Here is a 16453-nt window from a genome sequence, read left to right on the forward strand (position 1 = left end):
ATACAACATGAAAAAAAAAACCCAAAACACAGAACGCATTGAGCCAGGACCTTATTAGTAAGAGAGGAAAGTTTAAACAACCTGAACATTTATTATGTGCTTTATGAAAGCTAATGGCCTAGTGCTGGCTGTCCCCGTGGTTTGACACCTCCAGGTATGACTCGTGGTGCAGAGGTGCTGAGGCTGCAGCAGTCCCCTCCTGCTTGTCTTATCTCACTCCAGAGTGATGTTGCAGGTCCCTGGCCCTGACAGGCTCTGCTAACCCTCAGACAGCTCTTGAGCTTGAGATTTTCAGGCTCACTCCTTAGGCCCAAAAGAAGCAGTAAACAGCCTGTACAGTGAAGTAGGAGCTCACAAGAGAGAAGAAAGCCAAAGGCTCTTGCACCAGCAAAGCCCAGCTTGTCGCTTTACCCTCCCATGGAGCACCACGCCAGCACTAATCCTCATGTGGCAGCCAGCCTAAGCTTTAGCAGGCCATGATTGCTGCACTGGGTTTATTAGCAGGTTCCCATAGCACTGCCCTCCCTGGACATCCTCTTCTCCTCTGTACTTGCTGCCATCTGACCTTTGTGTGTGACTTGACTGGGAGAGGCTGCTGGGTGTTTACAAGGAGCTTTGCTCCTGTTTCAGCTCCTGTGCCCACAGTGGCAACACCAGCGCGAGTGAATCTTTAAACAGGCAGGCACTGGGGGGAGGGAAAGGATAAAAACCCTGAATAATGACTGAAATGTCAGACATTTATTATTAAGTTTGTCCTGATGTTGACAGCTGAGCCCATTAAAAGCTGCCTTGATCAAAAAAAGCCAAAGGCAGATCCGATTCTTAAATATCCCACTTGTTCTTTTTGGCCCAGTTTTTGAAGTCTTTAGAAGAAAATATAATTGAAAGAACTATTTACAGGCGTGAGAAATGCAGGATTTTGTCATGGCTGGTGGCTTCACAGACCTGCAGGGGGCAAGGACAGCAATTAAAGAGCAGGAGGGCAAGCAAATTCTCACCTCTCCTTTGTAGCGATATTGTTAGTCTTAAAAGTTGAAGTGTGCATCGTTAGGGCTGGATGAGCAAGAAGTCACCAGTTTTAACATAAGGCTTTGAGGAGCTCTGGATGCTTTCAGGATGTTAAAGTAGTAGTTGTGAGCAAGGCTGAGGTTTAACAGGCTTTGCTGGGAGCTATAAAGGTGAAATGATCAGTGCTGTGTTGTGTGTGCCAGTGAAGCAGAAATGCCGAAGAACTGTTCTGAATAATGAATGGTCTTTGCAGGTCAAAGCCTCCTGTGAGAAGGCTGGTAGAAAGGGCTCAATGGAGCTTACCCTTAGCACCAGCTGTAGATTTCAGGTTTGGATTAGGGTAAAAATAGAAGACAGCAGTAGGAACAGGGAGAAGGAGAGAAATTCTGACCTAGCAGGAGAGATGGAAATAAAATTGTTTACTGAAGACTGAGGCAAAAGAGAATTAATGAGAAGCTCTTCAAGTGTGTGAAAGCTACAAAAAAGAGAAAGAAAAGGCTTTTTTTCTCTGTCATGGCTAGGGGAAGATGCCACGAGCATAAGCCAAACCAGAAAGACACAGATCTGAGAAACGGTTTCTTGAGGAAGTTGTAGAAAGCTGTTATTGAAAGTCTTAAAAAAGAAATGGGAAAGGCACGTGATACAGCTGGTTGAGCCTTGAGCTCCTTGGGCTTCTTTAAGCTTTATTTTTCATGAGTGCATCAATCTGTGATTATCGCTATGAAGTCAGAGAGATTCAACTCCAGAGCTGGACACTGCCAGAACCAGCTCTGAGGACAGTTTTGAGATGAGACCAGAGACCTTGATGGCTGAGCGCTGAGTAGCAAATGAAAGCTGTGAACAGAGAAAAGCATCTCTTGGTATTTAATTAGGTTGCTTGCAAATGCATGGGACACCAGACACTTCACTGGTTTCAATGTGGCCAGGCATATACAGTTTTTTCTGACTCCTGGTTCAAGGAGGGGTGGCAGATTGTGACCAAGGCTTCTAGCCCAGCTGACATGATCCACATGGTCTCTGGAGACAGTTTAAGATCCTCTGTATCCGGACATGAGATGGGGATGGGATCCCCTCCTTCAAGGAGCAGCTCCTTGTCAACATAACTCCTGCCTGGTTCTGCTGAGGGGGATGTGGTCTGTCTGAGTCCTTGGGTGGGGACCAAGCTTGTCAGGGACCAGAGTACACAGTGGACTGCCAGGCGGTCAGACCTGCCAGCAAAACTATTCAAACAGCCCAATTTTGAGGTCAGATGGTGGGGGGGTTAAGGGGGGACTGGGAAGATAAGAGTGGATGGCAGTCCCTTGTGTGGCAGTTCACATATCTACAGGTCTCTTCCTGTTCATGGTGCCCCTGGGAACTGTACAAGTATGTTCTTGTGATAAAAGACATACTGTGCTGGAAGTATAGTGCTTGGCTAGATGGACCTTTGGGGCTAGAACAGCCATTCCTATGTACTCATTTAAATTTCATTGATTTTTCTAAAGAATTATTTCTCCCTTGGTGGTCTAGAAATAAAACCTCTTGCCCTGACTGGTGCAAGAGCCTCATGAGTTCTATCTATTGACACGGAGGTTTTCACACTCTGTCTCGACATGGGCAAGCTATTCTTCAACATGCTCCACCCGAGAAAGAGAAAATTACATTTATACACCTCCTGCCGCTTCCTGTTATATTTCCCCTCCTGGCTTTCCAGAGGCAGGTGTTAGTGCAAGATCCCATCTACAGAGTGGCCAGTGAGTTTCCCAGCATCAGGTTTTCACAGGAATATCTCCTCATGATACAGGCAATGCCCAATTAGGCGTATTGCCAGGCTACGAGTTTGCAGTGATATTTTTAGTTTTCCTCTGAGGTTCATTTTTGTCTCCAGCTTTATCTTGGCTGAAAGAAAACAGCCTGTGTGGCTACTCTTTGTGCTCTGGTCCGATTTCTGGCTCGTTTCTCATGGTGCAGTCAAATGTGTGCAAAGCGAATGAGGACACGGAGTTGTGTTGACCCTTTTGCACAGAGTGTGTGTGTCAGGCTGGTGACCAGGAGCCAAGGCTCTCTCAAAGGATTCTTCAATCTCAATGCTTTGAATAGGAGCAGCAGAGAGGGAGCGTGGAAGCAGGTATGATGACCCTGCAGGTGTATGGCAGCAGGTTTGCTGGGCTACTGAGGATAATGTGACAAAAGTACTATTTTCCATCTTCCACTTTGCTTAGGACCTTTCTGGCCATTACATGTACGTTAGAAGCTATTATACATATGGGTCAGGGTTTTGGATGAGGAAGCCTTCATGGGTTTCAGAATTGTAACCACACTGTCTCCAGCATGTACCTTCTCCAGCTGCAATCTTTGAAGACCCAGCTTTGGAGCTCATTTCCTTTGTTTATACTTTAGTAGGTCATCCCAGCACTGTTTTCCAGGAGCAAGTGAGAATTATGGACCTAGATTAGTTGCAAGATCCTGAAAAGTGATCTTGCATCACTTATGGAGGCTGTAAATACCATCTACTGCCCCCATTAACAGCAACTTGTTTGCATGGGAAAGGGCTTCTGCTGGTCGAGCTGGTTACTGGGGGTGACTTTGCTCTCATGAGCCTTATTTCCGAGAGTGGCAGTTCGAGTATGCAACTCTAAATATGTGTTTCCTTGTCCAGATGTCCTATTTAGGCCAAAGCCTGCACTTTGCCTGGAAAAGCACGGACATGCCTTTCCAGTCAATTAGCTGCCTCCAAGGCAGGAATTATTTCTGAAAGCAGTTGGATTGGGATAGCAAACATGCCAGAGCTGGAACCAGAAGGCGCTTGTCTGCCCTGATGTCTACAGAGGTGATTTGAATTTTTCTTAATGGCTTTTGGGGAAGCTAATTGTAACCAGATAGCTGCTTTCCTTTGCCAAGAACTTGGGGATATTTGTGGCTCTGGAGTAAGAAGGAACAGCAGAAACAATAGAGCACTCATTATGACTGAATCAGTTTATGCTTAATCTTTCAAACAATTTTTCCAGAACACCTTGACCTGGAACTTGTAGTTTGTTTGCTATATTCATCTCTTTTGCACCATCAGGCAGACTGGAAAGCTCAGGCATGTTAGTGATTGTTTCTAGGCACCAAAATTAGAAACTCTTGTTGAATTGGGTGGCTGAGCAAACAGCACTAGGGCAGTCAGGGAAGGCTTAGAGGGCAGAAATGCAGTGGCTCTGTCCCTGCCTGTTTTAACTTGGTTTGCTTTATGACATTATAGTCCAGTCTTTCATGTTCCTGGAGCCTTCCAAATAGGGTGAATGTGTGCACCATTCTCTAAAGCATCCTGTCCACAATGGCAGGCCAAGACCTATGCTTTCCTCCTGCCCTGCACTACATCCTCTTAGGTTCTGCTGGCAGTTGGAGGAGAGGAGCTGAGCCCTAGTTCACATGTTTTGCTGCATCGCTGCTGGCTGGCAGCGATGCAGGTGTGGTGTTCTGAACCAGCCAGGAAGGCCCGCAGAGGTTGGGAGAGTCACATCTGGCCAGCCCCTTTCAAATCCCCTTTCAATCCCCATTTAACTCATCCCCTGCTGTCGAACCAGCACATGGCCATTGGTGCAAGGGCTGTGGGATGTCCTTCTCCCCCTCTGCTATGCCTTGTCTACTGCTTCAGTCCCCACTGTGTTCCAGCCCCTGATAAACCCAACTGGTGGTGTCCTGGCTTTTGCTTTCAGGATCTGGCATCCTAGCACTGGAGTTAAACAGAGTCTGTGCCCTTGAGGGCATTGGTGGGGGGCAGAGTGCCCCAGAGTGTGTGACAGGGTGCATAGGGAAGGCTGATGTTTCCCTGTATGCATACTGACTTCAGAAAAGAGGGCTGATGGGGGTCTCTGATTAATGCATCACATCTTGGTGTCCTGAAAGTGTCCACCTGCAAGCTGGACACTTGCACTGACCTAATGTCTTTGTGGCTTCAAGCCGCATTAGCACCATCTGCCAGGAAAGGAGAGCTTCCCAGCACCCTGCAGAGCAGGAGTGGGGGTGGATCTTCACATGCTCTGTGCCAGGATGGGACAGGAAGGATGTGACCTTCTCCCAGGGGCCAGCAACCCCTATAGGGGTTTAAACTACACATGTGATTTTCTATTTGTGGCATCATTTTGTGGCTCGCAAAGGGCTCAAGCTTTTGGGAAGAGCCTTCCATCTGCCCCCACTGAGCCATGCTGCAGCAGGTTATTGTTCTGGCATAGGTGAAGGACAGGACCTCTGCCTGGGTGCTTTCCAGGAGTTGTGCTTAGCTGGAAGGAAGCAGAACTTCTCAGCATTGAATCTACCCGCAGTGCTAATGCCAACTGCAGTGCTGGGAGGTCTCCGACAGCATGCAGAGTGTGAGGAATGCAGCTTCATGTGCCAGCACCCTGCAGACCTGGCACTTAAGGCCCCTTTGTCCCCTGGCATAAGTGGAGTGTGCCTGATGCAGGATGAAGGCCAGAAAACTGGTGTGGATACATTAGCATAGCTGCCTTGATGTCTGCACTGGCTGCAGAGCACTTTAGATGCTCATCATTCCTGGAAGCTTGCTGTCTTTTGATAGAAATACAAACTATTACTGCCATTTGATTTGTCTGTAACAGCTCAGAGAGACATTCGAAAGCAAAGGCTGAGATCTTGATTCAGACTTGCAGCTCTAGTTGTGGCTGTGGTTGTCTGTGGTTATTGTGGTGTTTTCAGCCCACCAGTGAGAAGTGTCCACTCTTCAGTGATGCTGCTGCTACAGCCATATTAAGCCCCATGGACAGTTTGTGTTGGTACAGAGCCACTTCTAGCTCATTCCCATACATTTGTCAAGACCAGCTTTTCACCTAGGTAGCCTAAGCTGTGGTTTAGATGAAGGGAAATTTGCAGTTTAAAAGCATCCTTCCATTTTGGTGAGACTTTTGCTTTGCAGAGACTTAACACCATCATTTCCTACTCAGGTGGGACAAGTTAGTATTTCCTTCTCTTTTCTCAAGCTCGGCAGCATAACACTCTAACATAGCAGTGCTGCTGCACTGTGACAGGCAGCCATCTCTCCACAATGATAAAACTGTGTTTGCTGGCGTTGCTGACATCTTTAGTTGAGGCTGTGGCAACAGCAGCAGCTGAAGTGATTACGTAGGTCTGTGCAGACCTGACCTAAAGGAGAGCAGAGCCTCTGCTCTGGGCATGGGGACACTGCTGTCTGTACCCTTTGCAAAAGGCCAGATCCAGGAGGTGGTACGTGGCAGCACACACAGAGCCTTTCACTGACAGGTGCCCATGTGGTGTCTGCAATGCGAAGTTCTCTATGCCAGCTGGCCAAACTGGGCTTAATGCAGCTCCCTCCCAATAAAAGCCTCCTGGAACTGGACACAGCCCATGGAAAGTACTCTCTGGCAGCTGCAGCACATCTGAGGAAGCCTCTGATTATTCCAGGGCTAGAAAAATGAATCTCATGTTGAAAATGTGGCTAAAATAGAAGCTTTCTTAGTGGAGAAAGGCCAGGGAAGGCTGCAGTGGGTGAAGGCAGTGCAAATGCTGCCTCTTCCAAACAGGGCTGAAAATGGGAGTGTTTTAAAACTGCCAGAAATCCAGAGATGCTTCTCAGCTGTGGCCCTGCGTGTCACTAAAGTCCCTTGGTCCAGGTCTAATTCTGACTTCAGTTTGCTATCATGATGTTATAAAGTCAAAAAAACCACCTCAATGGACGTAGATGTTCCTTCCCAGATGGGAGCTTCAGTTGAGTGTTCCAGGAGGCAGAGGGGGAAGAACTTCCCTGGCTGAATTTCACAGCAATTTTTACCAGCAGAAAAGTCTCAATTTCAAAGAAACATGGTTTTGTGATCAGGAAATGCTCCCCTGGGCCATCTGTCCTTGCTGTCTGGTTTTCATCACTCTTGTGACATTCTTGAGGCTTGGCAGAATCCAGAGCTGCTTTGGAGGCATTGAGCAGGATGGGACCTTGCGTTGAAAAGCTTCCACCTGAACAGCAAATCCTGGCAAAGGAGTTCTGGAGAGATGCTCCCTGGATGGCAGGAGGAACGGATGCATTGCTTGTCCAAAGCACCTGCTCCTCCTCTACATAGATGTGCTGGCGCTCCCCAGGGCGGGCAGGCAGGGAGCTGGCGTGGGGCTGGGCCATACGGGTATCTTGCTCTCTGTGAATTCCCGGTTGCTGCAACCAGCATGGTTATTTTTGGTGTTTCCCACTTTGCCATTCAAGCAGTTGTTATTCTGAGCAATGTGGTGGCGGGGCTGACGTTGCATTGCTCCATGCCCTTGCTTTCCCAGGCAATAAATGCTGCCCCTCTGTTAGTACCATTCTTTGGGATCCTTCTCATCCACTGTGTGCCTGTGAACCCCTTGGCCTTTCCGACTGGCCTGGCTGAGCCCTCTGGCAACAACCAGAAAGGAAGGAGGATGGAGGCGGATGGCTGAGCTCTTCCTGTGTTTTGGCGAGTCCTGTTTTTCCCCAGTTGCATCATTTGAAATGTGCTTATGGCTCTCCCAAACACCCACTGCCAGAAGTGCTGCCCTTGGAACGTGGCTTGAAAGGCTGCAGCTATTTAGGCAAATGAAGAAAAGAACTGAAACCGTTACCCTTCCTCCCATCATTCTTCCTTTTGCTCTATCCCTGTCAACTCACCAGCACTGAGAAACAGCATCAGGAGACACAGGGAAGCAAGCTGGTGTCTCAGAAAAGTCATGTTGGCTGCCAGCAGGATGGCTCCAGGCTCTGCTGGTGATCAGATGGTAGGGGAGCAGCTGAGATGAAGTGCTTCTCTCCTCAGCTTTAGGGAAGAATCTTTATGGGGGCAGAAGACTGGCTTTTGAGGATGAGTCTCCTATAAGTAAAACTAAACCTGGTCTAGGGGTCGATAAAACATCTTTGCACCTGTTAAAGCTTCCTCAGGTTTGCACTTGGTCAAGCCAAAACCAGAATATGGACAGCAACTGTTCCCTCCAGGAAATCTGCTGCTGGTTCTGCCTCCTGCATCCCAGCTGTGCAGTACCTACAGGGTGGCCCTTGACCTGGTGCCTCCTATAATCTCCAGCCTGATGTGGACCTTGCTGCTGAATGGATGTGGCTGACATTTAGCAGAAATGCTAGTTGTGTCCGAGCAGTGCCTGGGGAAATGCAGTCTGCACTCAACCATCCAACTGACGTGACCAACCTGCTGCTTTGCAAGCTTGGTCAGCACCTTGCTTCATCAAAGAAATATTCTTGGCTAATGCAGGGTGATGTTTTCCAGAAATGGCACGGACAGGAAAGATGTTTTGCTTGGCATAAAATGGCCTCGGTGCATTCTCTTCAGTGTTTTGAGTGGAAGAAGCCAACTTGGATGAGTTTGGAGCTAAGCTGGGTTTAGCCATGCCACAAAGTCCAAAAGCAGTGAGCAAACAGCGTGAGGATGCTCAGCCTCCCCTCCTGCCAGCCCCACTTGCAGAGACCTCTCCAGCTAAAAGCTATGCTCTGTTTCTCATGACGCAGCAGAATCAGAAATATCCCAGCTGCGGGAGGCATACTTCCAGGATCCCCTTTATGCAAAGATGTTAAGGCAATTTACAGTCTCAAGCCTATTTGGGGCTACCACCTTCAGTGCATTAATTTTACATATGGGCAAAGTGAGTCGTTTTTCCTCTCTCCCTCGACCGCAGCCAGACTTGTTGGCAGATCTGGGATGTGGAGCCCGTGCTGCCCTCCCTCCCCGCTGCAGCTGGTTGCATTTGAAATTTCAAGCGAGAGCTAGAGCCTTCTCTCAGGCTGATCCTGCAGGTTTGTGTGTTTCAGCCCCTTTAAGGATAATAAAGAGAACTCAAACGCATCTTTATAACCACAACGAAGTTCAGCATTTGCTAAGGATTTGGTTTGTCCAAAAGTATGAATAGTTGAGGGCTGTAATTCACGGGGGACCCCGACAGTGTTCAACCCCCACCGCCGACAGCTCTGTCCCAGCCTGGTTTGAGTTGAGCACCTCCGCTAACCCACCGCAGCGGCTCTTGGATCGCTGCAGGGCTGGAAGGGGCAGCACCGGCATCCCTCTGCGCCGCTCCCCGCCTGCCCCGGCCTCGCCTCCCTCCAGCTGCGAGCTCCAGCTGCGGGATCGGCTCCGGCACCGGCTCAGGCGGAGCAACAGCGGCCTCCAGTGCCGAGACATCCCTTTCTCCATCTCTCACCCCTCGTCCCGCTGCCCTGGGCTCCGCATCGCCCCGCCCGCTGGCCCGCAGTCTGTGGGTGCCAGCAGCAAAGCTCACCGGGGCCGCTAGGGGAAAAAAATGGGGTTTGCCTGGAAAAACGGAGCCTTTGGTTTTCCGATGCACTGGGTAGCTGTGACCTGCAGGACGAGTCTGCGGTTGGTGGCTCTCGGGGTACAGGGACCGTGTGATGCGCTGGTGTATGGACAAGGCTGGAGGCAGGTCTGCATGGAGGTGTCTTGTTGAACTCCTCCTCCTGGCAAACGTCGTGGAGCAACGGCTTTAATGCCCTCTATTTAACAAACGGAATTGCAAGTCATAAGAATGCTAAAATCTCTTATTGCTTGGATGCTGGAAAGGAAATCAAAATTCTTGATGCAAAAGAAGAGCCTCTTTGTTATGCTGGAGCCTGGCTCTCTCTTTGGGTATGTCTTAGCCTTGTCTGTGGGGCTCCACCAGTAATTTTATCTCAGCTCCTATGGCCATTACCAAAACAAACTGTATTTTCTAGGAAGATATTCCAAATGTCAGGGAAAGGGGGCTGCTGTGTGTGAAAGAAGTCCAAGTGCAAGACATGGCAATGCTCCTGTTTTATTAGAAGTACAGGTGAGGGACAGCTTTGTGCTATCTTCTCTGGAACAGCTGTACCTTTTAGTTTTGAGTGGAGTCGGAGCAGGCAGAGGGCTTCTGGCACATTCCCCTGTTCTTTATGCGCACATTGGTGTTTCTTTGCCTGGAAGAAATGTAAAAATATGCTAGAGAATGCCTTCAGGTCCCTGATACGCAGAAGACCCTGGCTTGGAGGACAAGGAAAGAAAGAGAGAAAGGACAGAAGAAAGGAAGGAAAATACTGCTTATATTATCATTCAAGTAATATTCACAGTAAGTAAGGCCACATATTCTTGACAGGGAGTTCAGTGTTGCTATGGACATGTATTAATTGGTTCCAAGAAGCTCAAGAGCTGGTGATTTCTGACACCTCCTGGCAGAATAATTCACCTCTGTGCTATAGGACAGCACTAAGACACCTGTAATCTCTGTCTGGATGCAGATGATAAAGGTTGTGGTTTTGTTTTGTAGATTTTTACAGGCAAATGCTTGCCATTGTGCCTTGCTTGGACTTGGGCTTCTCCCAGCCTCCCCTTCCAATTGCCTCCACAGCAAAAGCAAGGAAAATACTAAAAAGGCACCTGCAAAAAAACCACACCTGTTATTTTTCACACTGTAGCAGACCTAATTGCCCTGAATTTTTCCATTTTCATGTGGAATCATGATGTTCTCTCTGGAAAGACAAACCCGTGTCTCAGGTGCAAAGAGAAATGCTGGTTTGATGATTTTCAAGCTGGTTTGTGTTTTGCATAAAGATTTTGCACGCTGGTCACAGTGAAGCGACCAAAGGTTACAAGTGAGATGCTGGTGCTGCAGGGACCAGCCAGATGCTCTCTCAGTAGTTATCCCCAGACTCCTTGCAGGCCTCCAGCTCTTGTCAGACCGGCTGCACACACAGAACTGCACATGACACTTCATCTGCCTCTTGGCTATCTGACTTTTCCCCATGGACTAAAGCTTTATAGATGAGGATGCTCCATTTATCTCTCCCCTGAGACATTTGGCACCAGGCAGGTTCAAACTCCTGCTGCCTGGCCAACATCACCCTGAGAAGAAGACCAAACAGCCATTGTTTCTAACCCTAAAACTTCTTCACTTGGGAACATTAGAGGGGAGCTGCAAAGTTCAGGGCTTTGACCCGCAGGAGCAGCACATTTCCAGATGCAGCTCCTTAGAGCTTGCTCAAATGGGAGTTTGAAGAAGTACGGGGATGAAGTGCCTATCGATGCAAAGTGAGCGTCAGCACTAGCTTTGCTCCCCTGACTCTTGGCCAGCTCTGGATACATCACTGGCTCAGTCTTTTTCTTTCTATACCCCAAGCTTTCCTTCTTGTGACCACCTCTGGCTCTGCAAGGGAGGGATGTAGCATCCGCAGTGCCACTTCACTCCCTGTGAAGCTGGCTTTAAAGCCTTCCTTGCTCTCTTTACCCCACTCTTGGTTCATGGCCAAAGTCCTAATGATGTTGTGTCTGACGAACCTCCCACCCCCATCTGTTGTGCAATACAACAGGCAGCTGGTGCTGGGCTGCTGGCTTCCAGCATGGTCATTACCACCCTGCCATGCATGCTGGGTCATTAACCATGGCGCCTTTGTTCAGGAGATCCCACTCAGCATGTCTCTGCCTGACTGCATCCTTTATAAATGCGAACCCAGCATTTGAACAGGCCAGAAGCAGAATACGGGGCAGCAGCTTGGCTTAATGAAGAGGAGACAACCAGACCAACAATTGTTAGCCAAGCTTTTTTTTCCTGGTGATCTGGACTCTGTTCTTGTTACTGCAGAGCTGCTCCTAAAAGCAAAATTTGGCTCCACAAGCCCACTCATCCAAGGGTAGAAAAACTGGAATTTGAGCTTCTGTTAGAAATGTCTCTGCTGATGGCAGATGGGTGTGTGAGCCTGATCACCCAAAATCCCTGCCTCCACCAGGTGAAGTCAAGGATGAAGCTCCCTTAGCCCCACAGACTGGGGCAGCTGGCTACAGATAAGACTCAATCTTCCCAACAGAGATTTTCGAACCACCTAATATCATTGAGTTGGAAGTAATTCCTTCACTTGTCTGACACAGAGCACTTCCAATGTATAAATATACTCAAAATTAGCTAGGGCCCAAGCCAGATTAAACGAATCAAGTCTTGCCAGAGACATTGCTAGCATTTGGACCTGGCCTTCTGCTAAAACGGTGCAATCTGGCACTAGCACAGATTAAATATAAGGCTCATTCTTAAAAATACCCAAATTGTACCTTTTCATATGCAGAGAAGAACAGAAAGCAGAGCTCAGCTATAAGTTACTGGGGTGAAAACCCATAGTTTTTCCTCAGCCACCACACATTTGAGGTCACTTGGAAAAATGTTTTTCTGCCTGCATGCTTGATCTGGGCAGGCTTTGAGGACTCCAATACTGAGTTCCTGGGCACCCTCCAGAGCAGTCTGAGCAATCCCTGCAGTTTGGCAGCTGCAGGTAAGGGGAGATTTTGGCTGTGCGGTCCCTGCTTATGGGCAGCTTGTGTGGGAGCTATTTCACAGGCAGTGTCCACATGTTTGGAGCAGTGGGTGCAGCATCCATGCAGAAAGCCAGATCCGTGCCAGATTTGCCAGGCTCGCTGCCCATGCTCCACCCAGCTGCGTGCAAACAGCTCACTTTCTAGGAAATCCCCGACATCTGTAGTGGCCCTCGTCTGTGTGGTATTTAGATGTGCAGGAGGTCCAGGTACTCACAGGTTCTGAAAGCACAGCATACACTCGTTGTCATATAGGAGGTTGTCTGTGCCGCAGATGGGGTCAAAGATCTTTGCACAACCTTTTCTTAGGGAATAATCACCACAAGCTGCCTGGAGACACAAAAGGGTAATGCTGGAAATATTAAATATGCTTTCAATTTACCAAAGGACCTTTGCATTCGCATAGTTTGTATATCTTAATAACCCATCACAACTTGCCCAGAGCTCTGCTCTGAGCTCTCAGAACCACTGTGACTGCCTGTCACCAGTCCCTTGCTCAGCTGAAGTCCACTGGGCACTGCTGCACACCCTTAGGAGTAACAATATTGAGTAATGGTCCATGGACAGTGCCTGATCATGTTCTTCACAGTTTTTATTTTTATGCCACAACAATGCCTGCCCTCGCACTTGCAAGCCAGAGAGAAAGGGGAGCACTTATCTTCTTGGCAGGTAACAGCGATATTCAGCTCTTTATTAATAGCTTCCCACTGAGTGTGAGGAAATGCAGTGAGAAACCAGTACTATCTCTGGGATTTTGCTGTGGCATAGCAGGTAGAAGGAGGTTCCCAGCCACTGGCATCTCTGGGGTCCCAACCCAGCATCTCACTATACTTCACTGTATTTAGCATCGTGGCTCCCCAGTGTATGGGTTAGTGCTGTCTCAGTAAAGCTGGGCATATCTTTGTGCTACATGAAAGTAGGAGCCTTCACCTCTGTTCCTTTGCCAGCAGCTCCATCCATCTCAGCGCTTCCTAGGGAAAGAGTGAAGAGAGAAGACAACACCCATCACTCAGGCTGGTTTGAAGGTGGACCTAGTAAAGATGCTTTAGGCTGAAGACCATGTCTTCACTAAAACACCTTTGTCCCAGCAAACAATTTCTTCCCTTGGATCTCCCCAAATTTGCATTAGGGTCCCTCCCAGCTGCATCTGCCTCTTTCCCTTGGCAGAAACACCATGATGGTGCAAAGCCCTGTTAATGCCAGATGCATATTTCTAGTGACTTTCCCTTCCAGCTGCTAGGGAACAAAGGTGGCTTTTGTTATCTCTTATGACACGTTCATGGGTAACCGAGAAACTCCTGCTGAAGCTGGATGAGTGCTGGAGTAAATCCAAGGTGATTTTCTGGTGTCAGTGGGTTTGTACTACAGGGAAGCAAAGCAAAATATAAATTGCTGAAGGTCTCCATTAGAAGGAGAAATAGTTGGACCCTGAGGTCTTGTGCCAAAGTTGGTGGGAGCAAGCCAGGACTTTGGGTTGTTTATAGATCCATAAGTCAGCTACATGGGGGATTTAGACTTTATCTATATTAACAACCAATGTGGTCCAATAGCAGTGGGTCTGTACAGTGAAACCATTTGGTGCTGAAGGCTGGATAGCCACACTTTTAATATTTCAGAGATTTGACTTTGGACTAGCACTGGTCCAGACCCAGGAGCTCGCTGCATGCTCAGTTCATGTGAAATGAGTGCAGATTTTGTGCTGAGACAGCTCTGCAATGGCACAGTAAATAGGATGATGGAGGACTTGTTTCAGAAGCACCCTCCTCCTCCAAATGAACCCACTAATGCAGAAATCCCTGGTGAGCAAGACCTGAAGAGCAGCAGCAGCTCATGTTCTTACCCCTCTGCACCATATGGGATTTTGAAAACACAGTTGGCTTAAATGATGACTTTGGTAATGAGAGCTGCATTTTCACTCGCACAGATGCGTTTCCTGTCTTCTTAGCTTTGCTTTTTTAAAACCAGAACAGCACCTATTCACTCCAAAAGAACCATATTGCCCTAGAAACCATCAGCTCCAGGCCGAGCCCTAGCCCTGAAGGGAGAGTGTCAGCCCGCTTCTGGGAGGTCTGCTCAGCTTTGAGAGCAGGTGCCAGGCAACCCTTTAAATCCTTTGCTTTAGGTTTTCTCACAGACCACTGGTTTAATCCACATTGGCCATTGCAGCATTCTCTGGTATTCCCTGCCCAGGGACACAGCAAATTCCCAGCACCAGCTGGCCCATTCCCAGGCTCATGTCCGCATGAAGCAGACATGAGAGCTTTAGCAAGGAAAGGAAATGGCTTTTGAACAAATTGTTTCACTCACCTTGGTAGCAGCAGAGTGCCAGGGAGAAGAGCAGGAAAACACCAGTTGCCTTCATAGTCAAGGTGATGCTTTGCTGGGGACAGCAAAGAGGAAACGGGACACTTAGAGGCATTTAGAGATCCTGTCTCTGGCAGTCTGTGCTGGCACCTTTATACCTTTCCCCACCTCTGGCACCACCTTACATGGCCAGCTGCACCCTGCAGTCTTGTGGTGACAACACTGAAATCACAGGGACAATACCAGGTGGCAAATGGCTCATTGGTGTGCGCAAGGATGAAAGCCTCTCAGAAGCCAATGGAGGTAAGGATCCTTATCGCTTGCAAGGACTGGAGCTGCATCTCAGGTGTGGGAGACAGCCTTGGGTCTGCACTGCAAGCTGGGAAAGAGTGACTCTTTGGAAGAAGGTTGGGGAAATGGGCAGGACGGCAAGGAAAATCCATGTGTTAGCATGAGGAGTGTGGCCTTGATTAACAACCCTGTCACTGCCACTTGCAGAGCTCTAGGTGAAGATGGATGTGGTCCACACATGCCTTTCCTGGTGTGATCCACAGGGAAGAACTGGGGTGTTGCAGCTCCTCTTCTCTCTGTAGACAAATGGGGACAGCAGTAGGAACTGCTACGGGAGAGCAGAGAGCTTGGAGGTGTCAGGCTCGCTTGTGGCTGCACATTCTGTGCCATTATTTTGGCTGCACATCTGATTGCGGGCAGGCAGCTGAAACCAGCTCCTTGGGTCAGATGATGCTCCCTTGCCCTCTCCCTGCCTGCAGTTGGTGTAAACCCTGGGGATTTCCTACGTTTACTCCACCAGTGGTGCATTGCAGAGAGTGCATCAGTCCCTCGGGTTTAAAGCATTAATTAATGTTTCTAAAGCACTTTGATATCTCGGCCATAAATCACTGGAGAAGTGCAAAGCAAATTATTACTAATGGGGGCTTATGACTCAAAGACAGATTTTTAATTAGCTGAACAGGAAAAAGTCAATGCCAAGAGCAATTCAAGGAGCTGTTTGGGAGACAGAAATCTCAGCTCAATCGGCAGCTCCTCCACTGTCCAAGGGAGACCCCTGCCCAAATGTGGCTCTGGAGAATCCTTTCCTCTGCCATAAACAACCCTTGTGAGTTTGCTTTGGAGGTGATGGAGAGTTTCCCTGCTGTCATCTGGAATTCCTTCTGCTCTCCCGGGGGGACCTGCAACATGAGGCTGAAAGAACTGCTGTTAATGCTATCTATTATTTTATTAACAAGGAGAGTAAAGCTGTGAATATTTGGGCTGGGTGTGAGTGGATCTCTGTGAGCAAGCAGCAGTACTTTAGTGCGGCTGGGATAAAGATTCTTGTGGTGTAATCACTCTCTGAGGAGCAAGGGTGGGAGGTATGATCATTTTTTATAGCTGAAAGAGGTTCATCTGGATCCAACACTGTCCCCTGTTACTCCTCCAACACACCTGCCAGTGTAAGTAAAGCCAAGTAGGTGCCAATAGGTGCTTTTGTCTCACTTCCCAAAGCTGGAAGGGGACTTAGCAAGAGTGTTGATGGTTATATGCCAGGGAAACTGGGGAAAAGATTTCACTTTTCAATCTGTAACACATGCAAATAGAGCAGTGCTGAAGAGTTTCTCTGATTACCCCTGTTTGGGATGTGCCCACTCCTGGTAAAACACGTTTGCACCTTTTTCAGTTTAGAGATCCTTGCTGTAGCCAGGAAATGTGATACTTTGGATTGTCCAGAAACAGAAACATCTTTTCTCAGGTTCTTCAGAAACATCTAGGCACATTTCCAAACTTGAATTTGATGGGTAAATCCTCAGTGTTTACAACAGCTGCTCTGCAGATGGGAACTGCGTTGTCTCCTGGGGCATTTGAAGTGTGTA

At 48.3% G+C, this 16453-nt stretch overlaps 1 protein-coding gene and 1 long non-coding RNA gene across 3 annotated transcripts in view; one reads left to right on the top strand and one right to left on the bottom strand.

Annotated features, from left to right (window-relative positions):
* LOC130600506 (uncharacterized) overlaps positions 1 to 16453 on the top strand; it is a 48595-nt gene that overhangs the window by 5720 nt on the left and 26422 nt on the right. The gene's annotated exons all lie outside the window — the stretch shown is intronic.
* On the bottom strand, positions 9744 to 14816 carry LOC130600505 (pancreatic secretory trypsin inhibitor-like). The gene is made up of 4 exons (XM_057411902.1): positions 14586 to 14816; positions 13209 to 13249; positions 12496 to 12608; positions 9744 to 9901 (listed from the first exon to the last, which is right to left on the bottom strand). Exons 1-4 carry the CDS (start codon positions 14695 to 14697, stop codon positions 9820 to 9822), a joined length of 348 nt encoding a protein of 115 aa, XP_057267885.1. The 5' UTR covers positions 14698 to 14816; the 3' UTR covers positions 9744 to 9819.

This window comes from Pezoporus wallicus, unplaced genomic scaffold (genome assembly GCF_028554395.1).
Source record: "Pezoporus wallicus isolate ANWC-B61680 ecotype Strahan unplaced genomic scaffold, APGP_CSIRO_Pwel_v1 contig_6354, whole genome shotgun sequence".
Taxonomy (NCBI): Eukaryota; Metazoa; Chordata; class Aves; order Psittaciformes; family Psittacidae; genus Pezoporus; species Pezoporus wallicus.

Coding starts and splice junctions, on each gene's coding strand:
- LOC130600505 (XM_057411902.1), bottom strand. CDS start 14,697: ATGCCTCTAAGTGTCCCGTTTCCTCTTTGCTGTCCCCAGCAAAGCATC. Junction 13,250..14,585: donor GGCACTCTGCTGCTACCAAG/GTGAGTGAAACA, acceptor CTCTTTCCCTAG/GAAGCGCTGAGATGGATGGA. Junction 12,609..13,208: donor CTGCTGGCAAAGGAACAGAG/GTGAAGGCTCCT, acceptor TTGTGTCTCCAG/GCAGCTTGTGGTGATTATTC.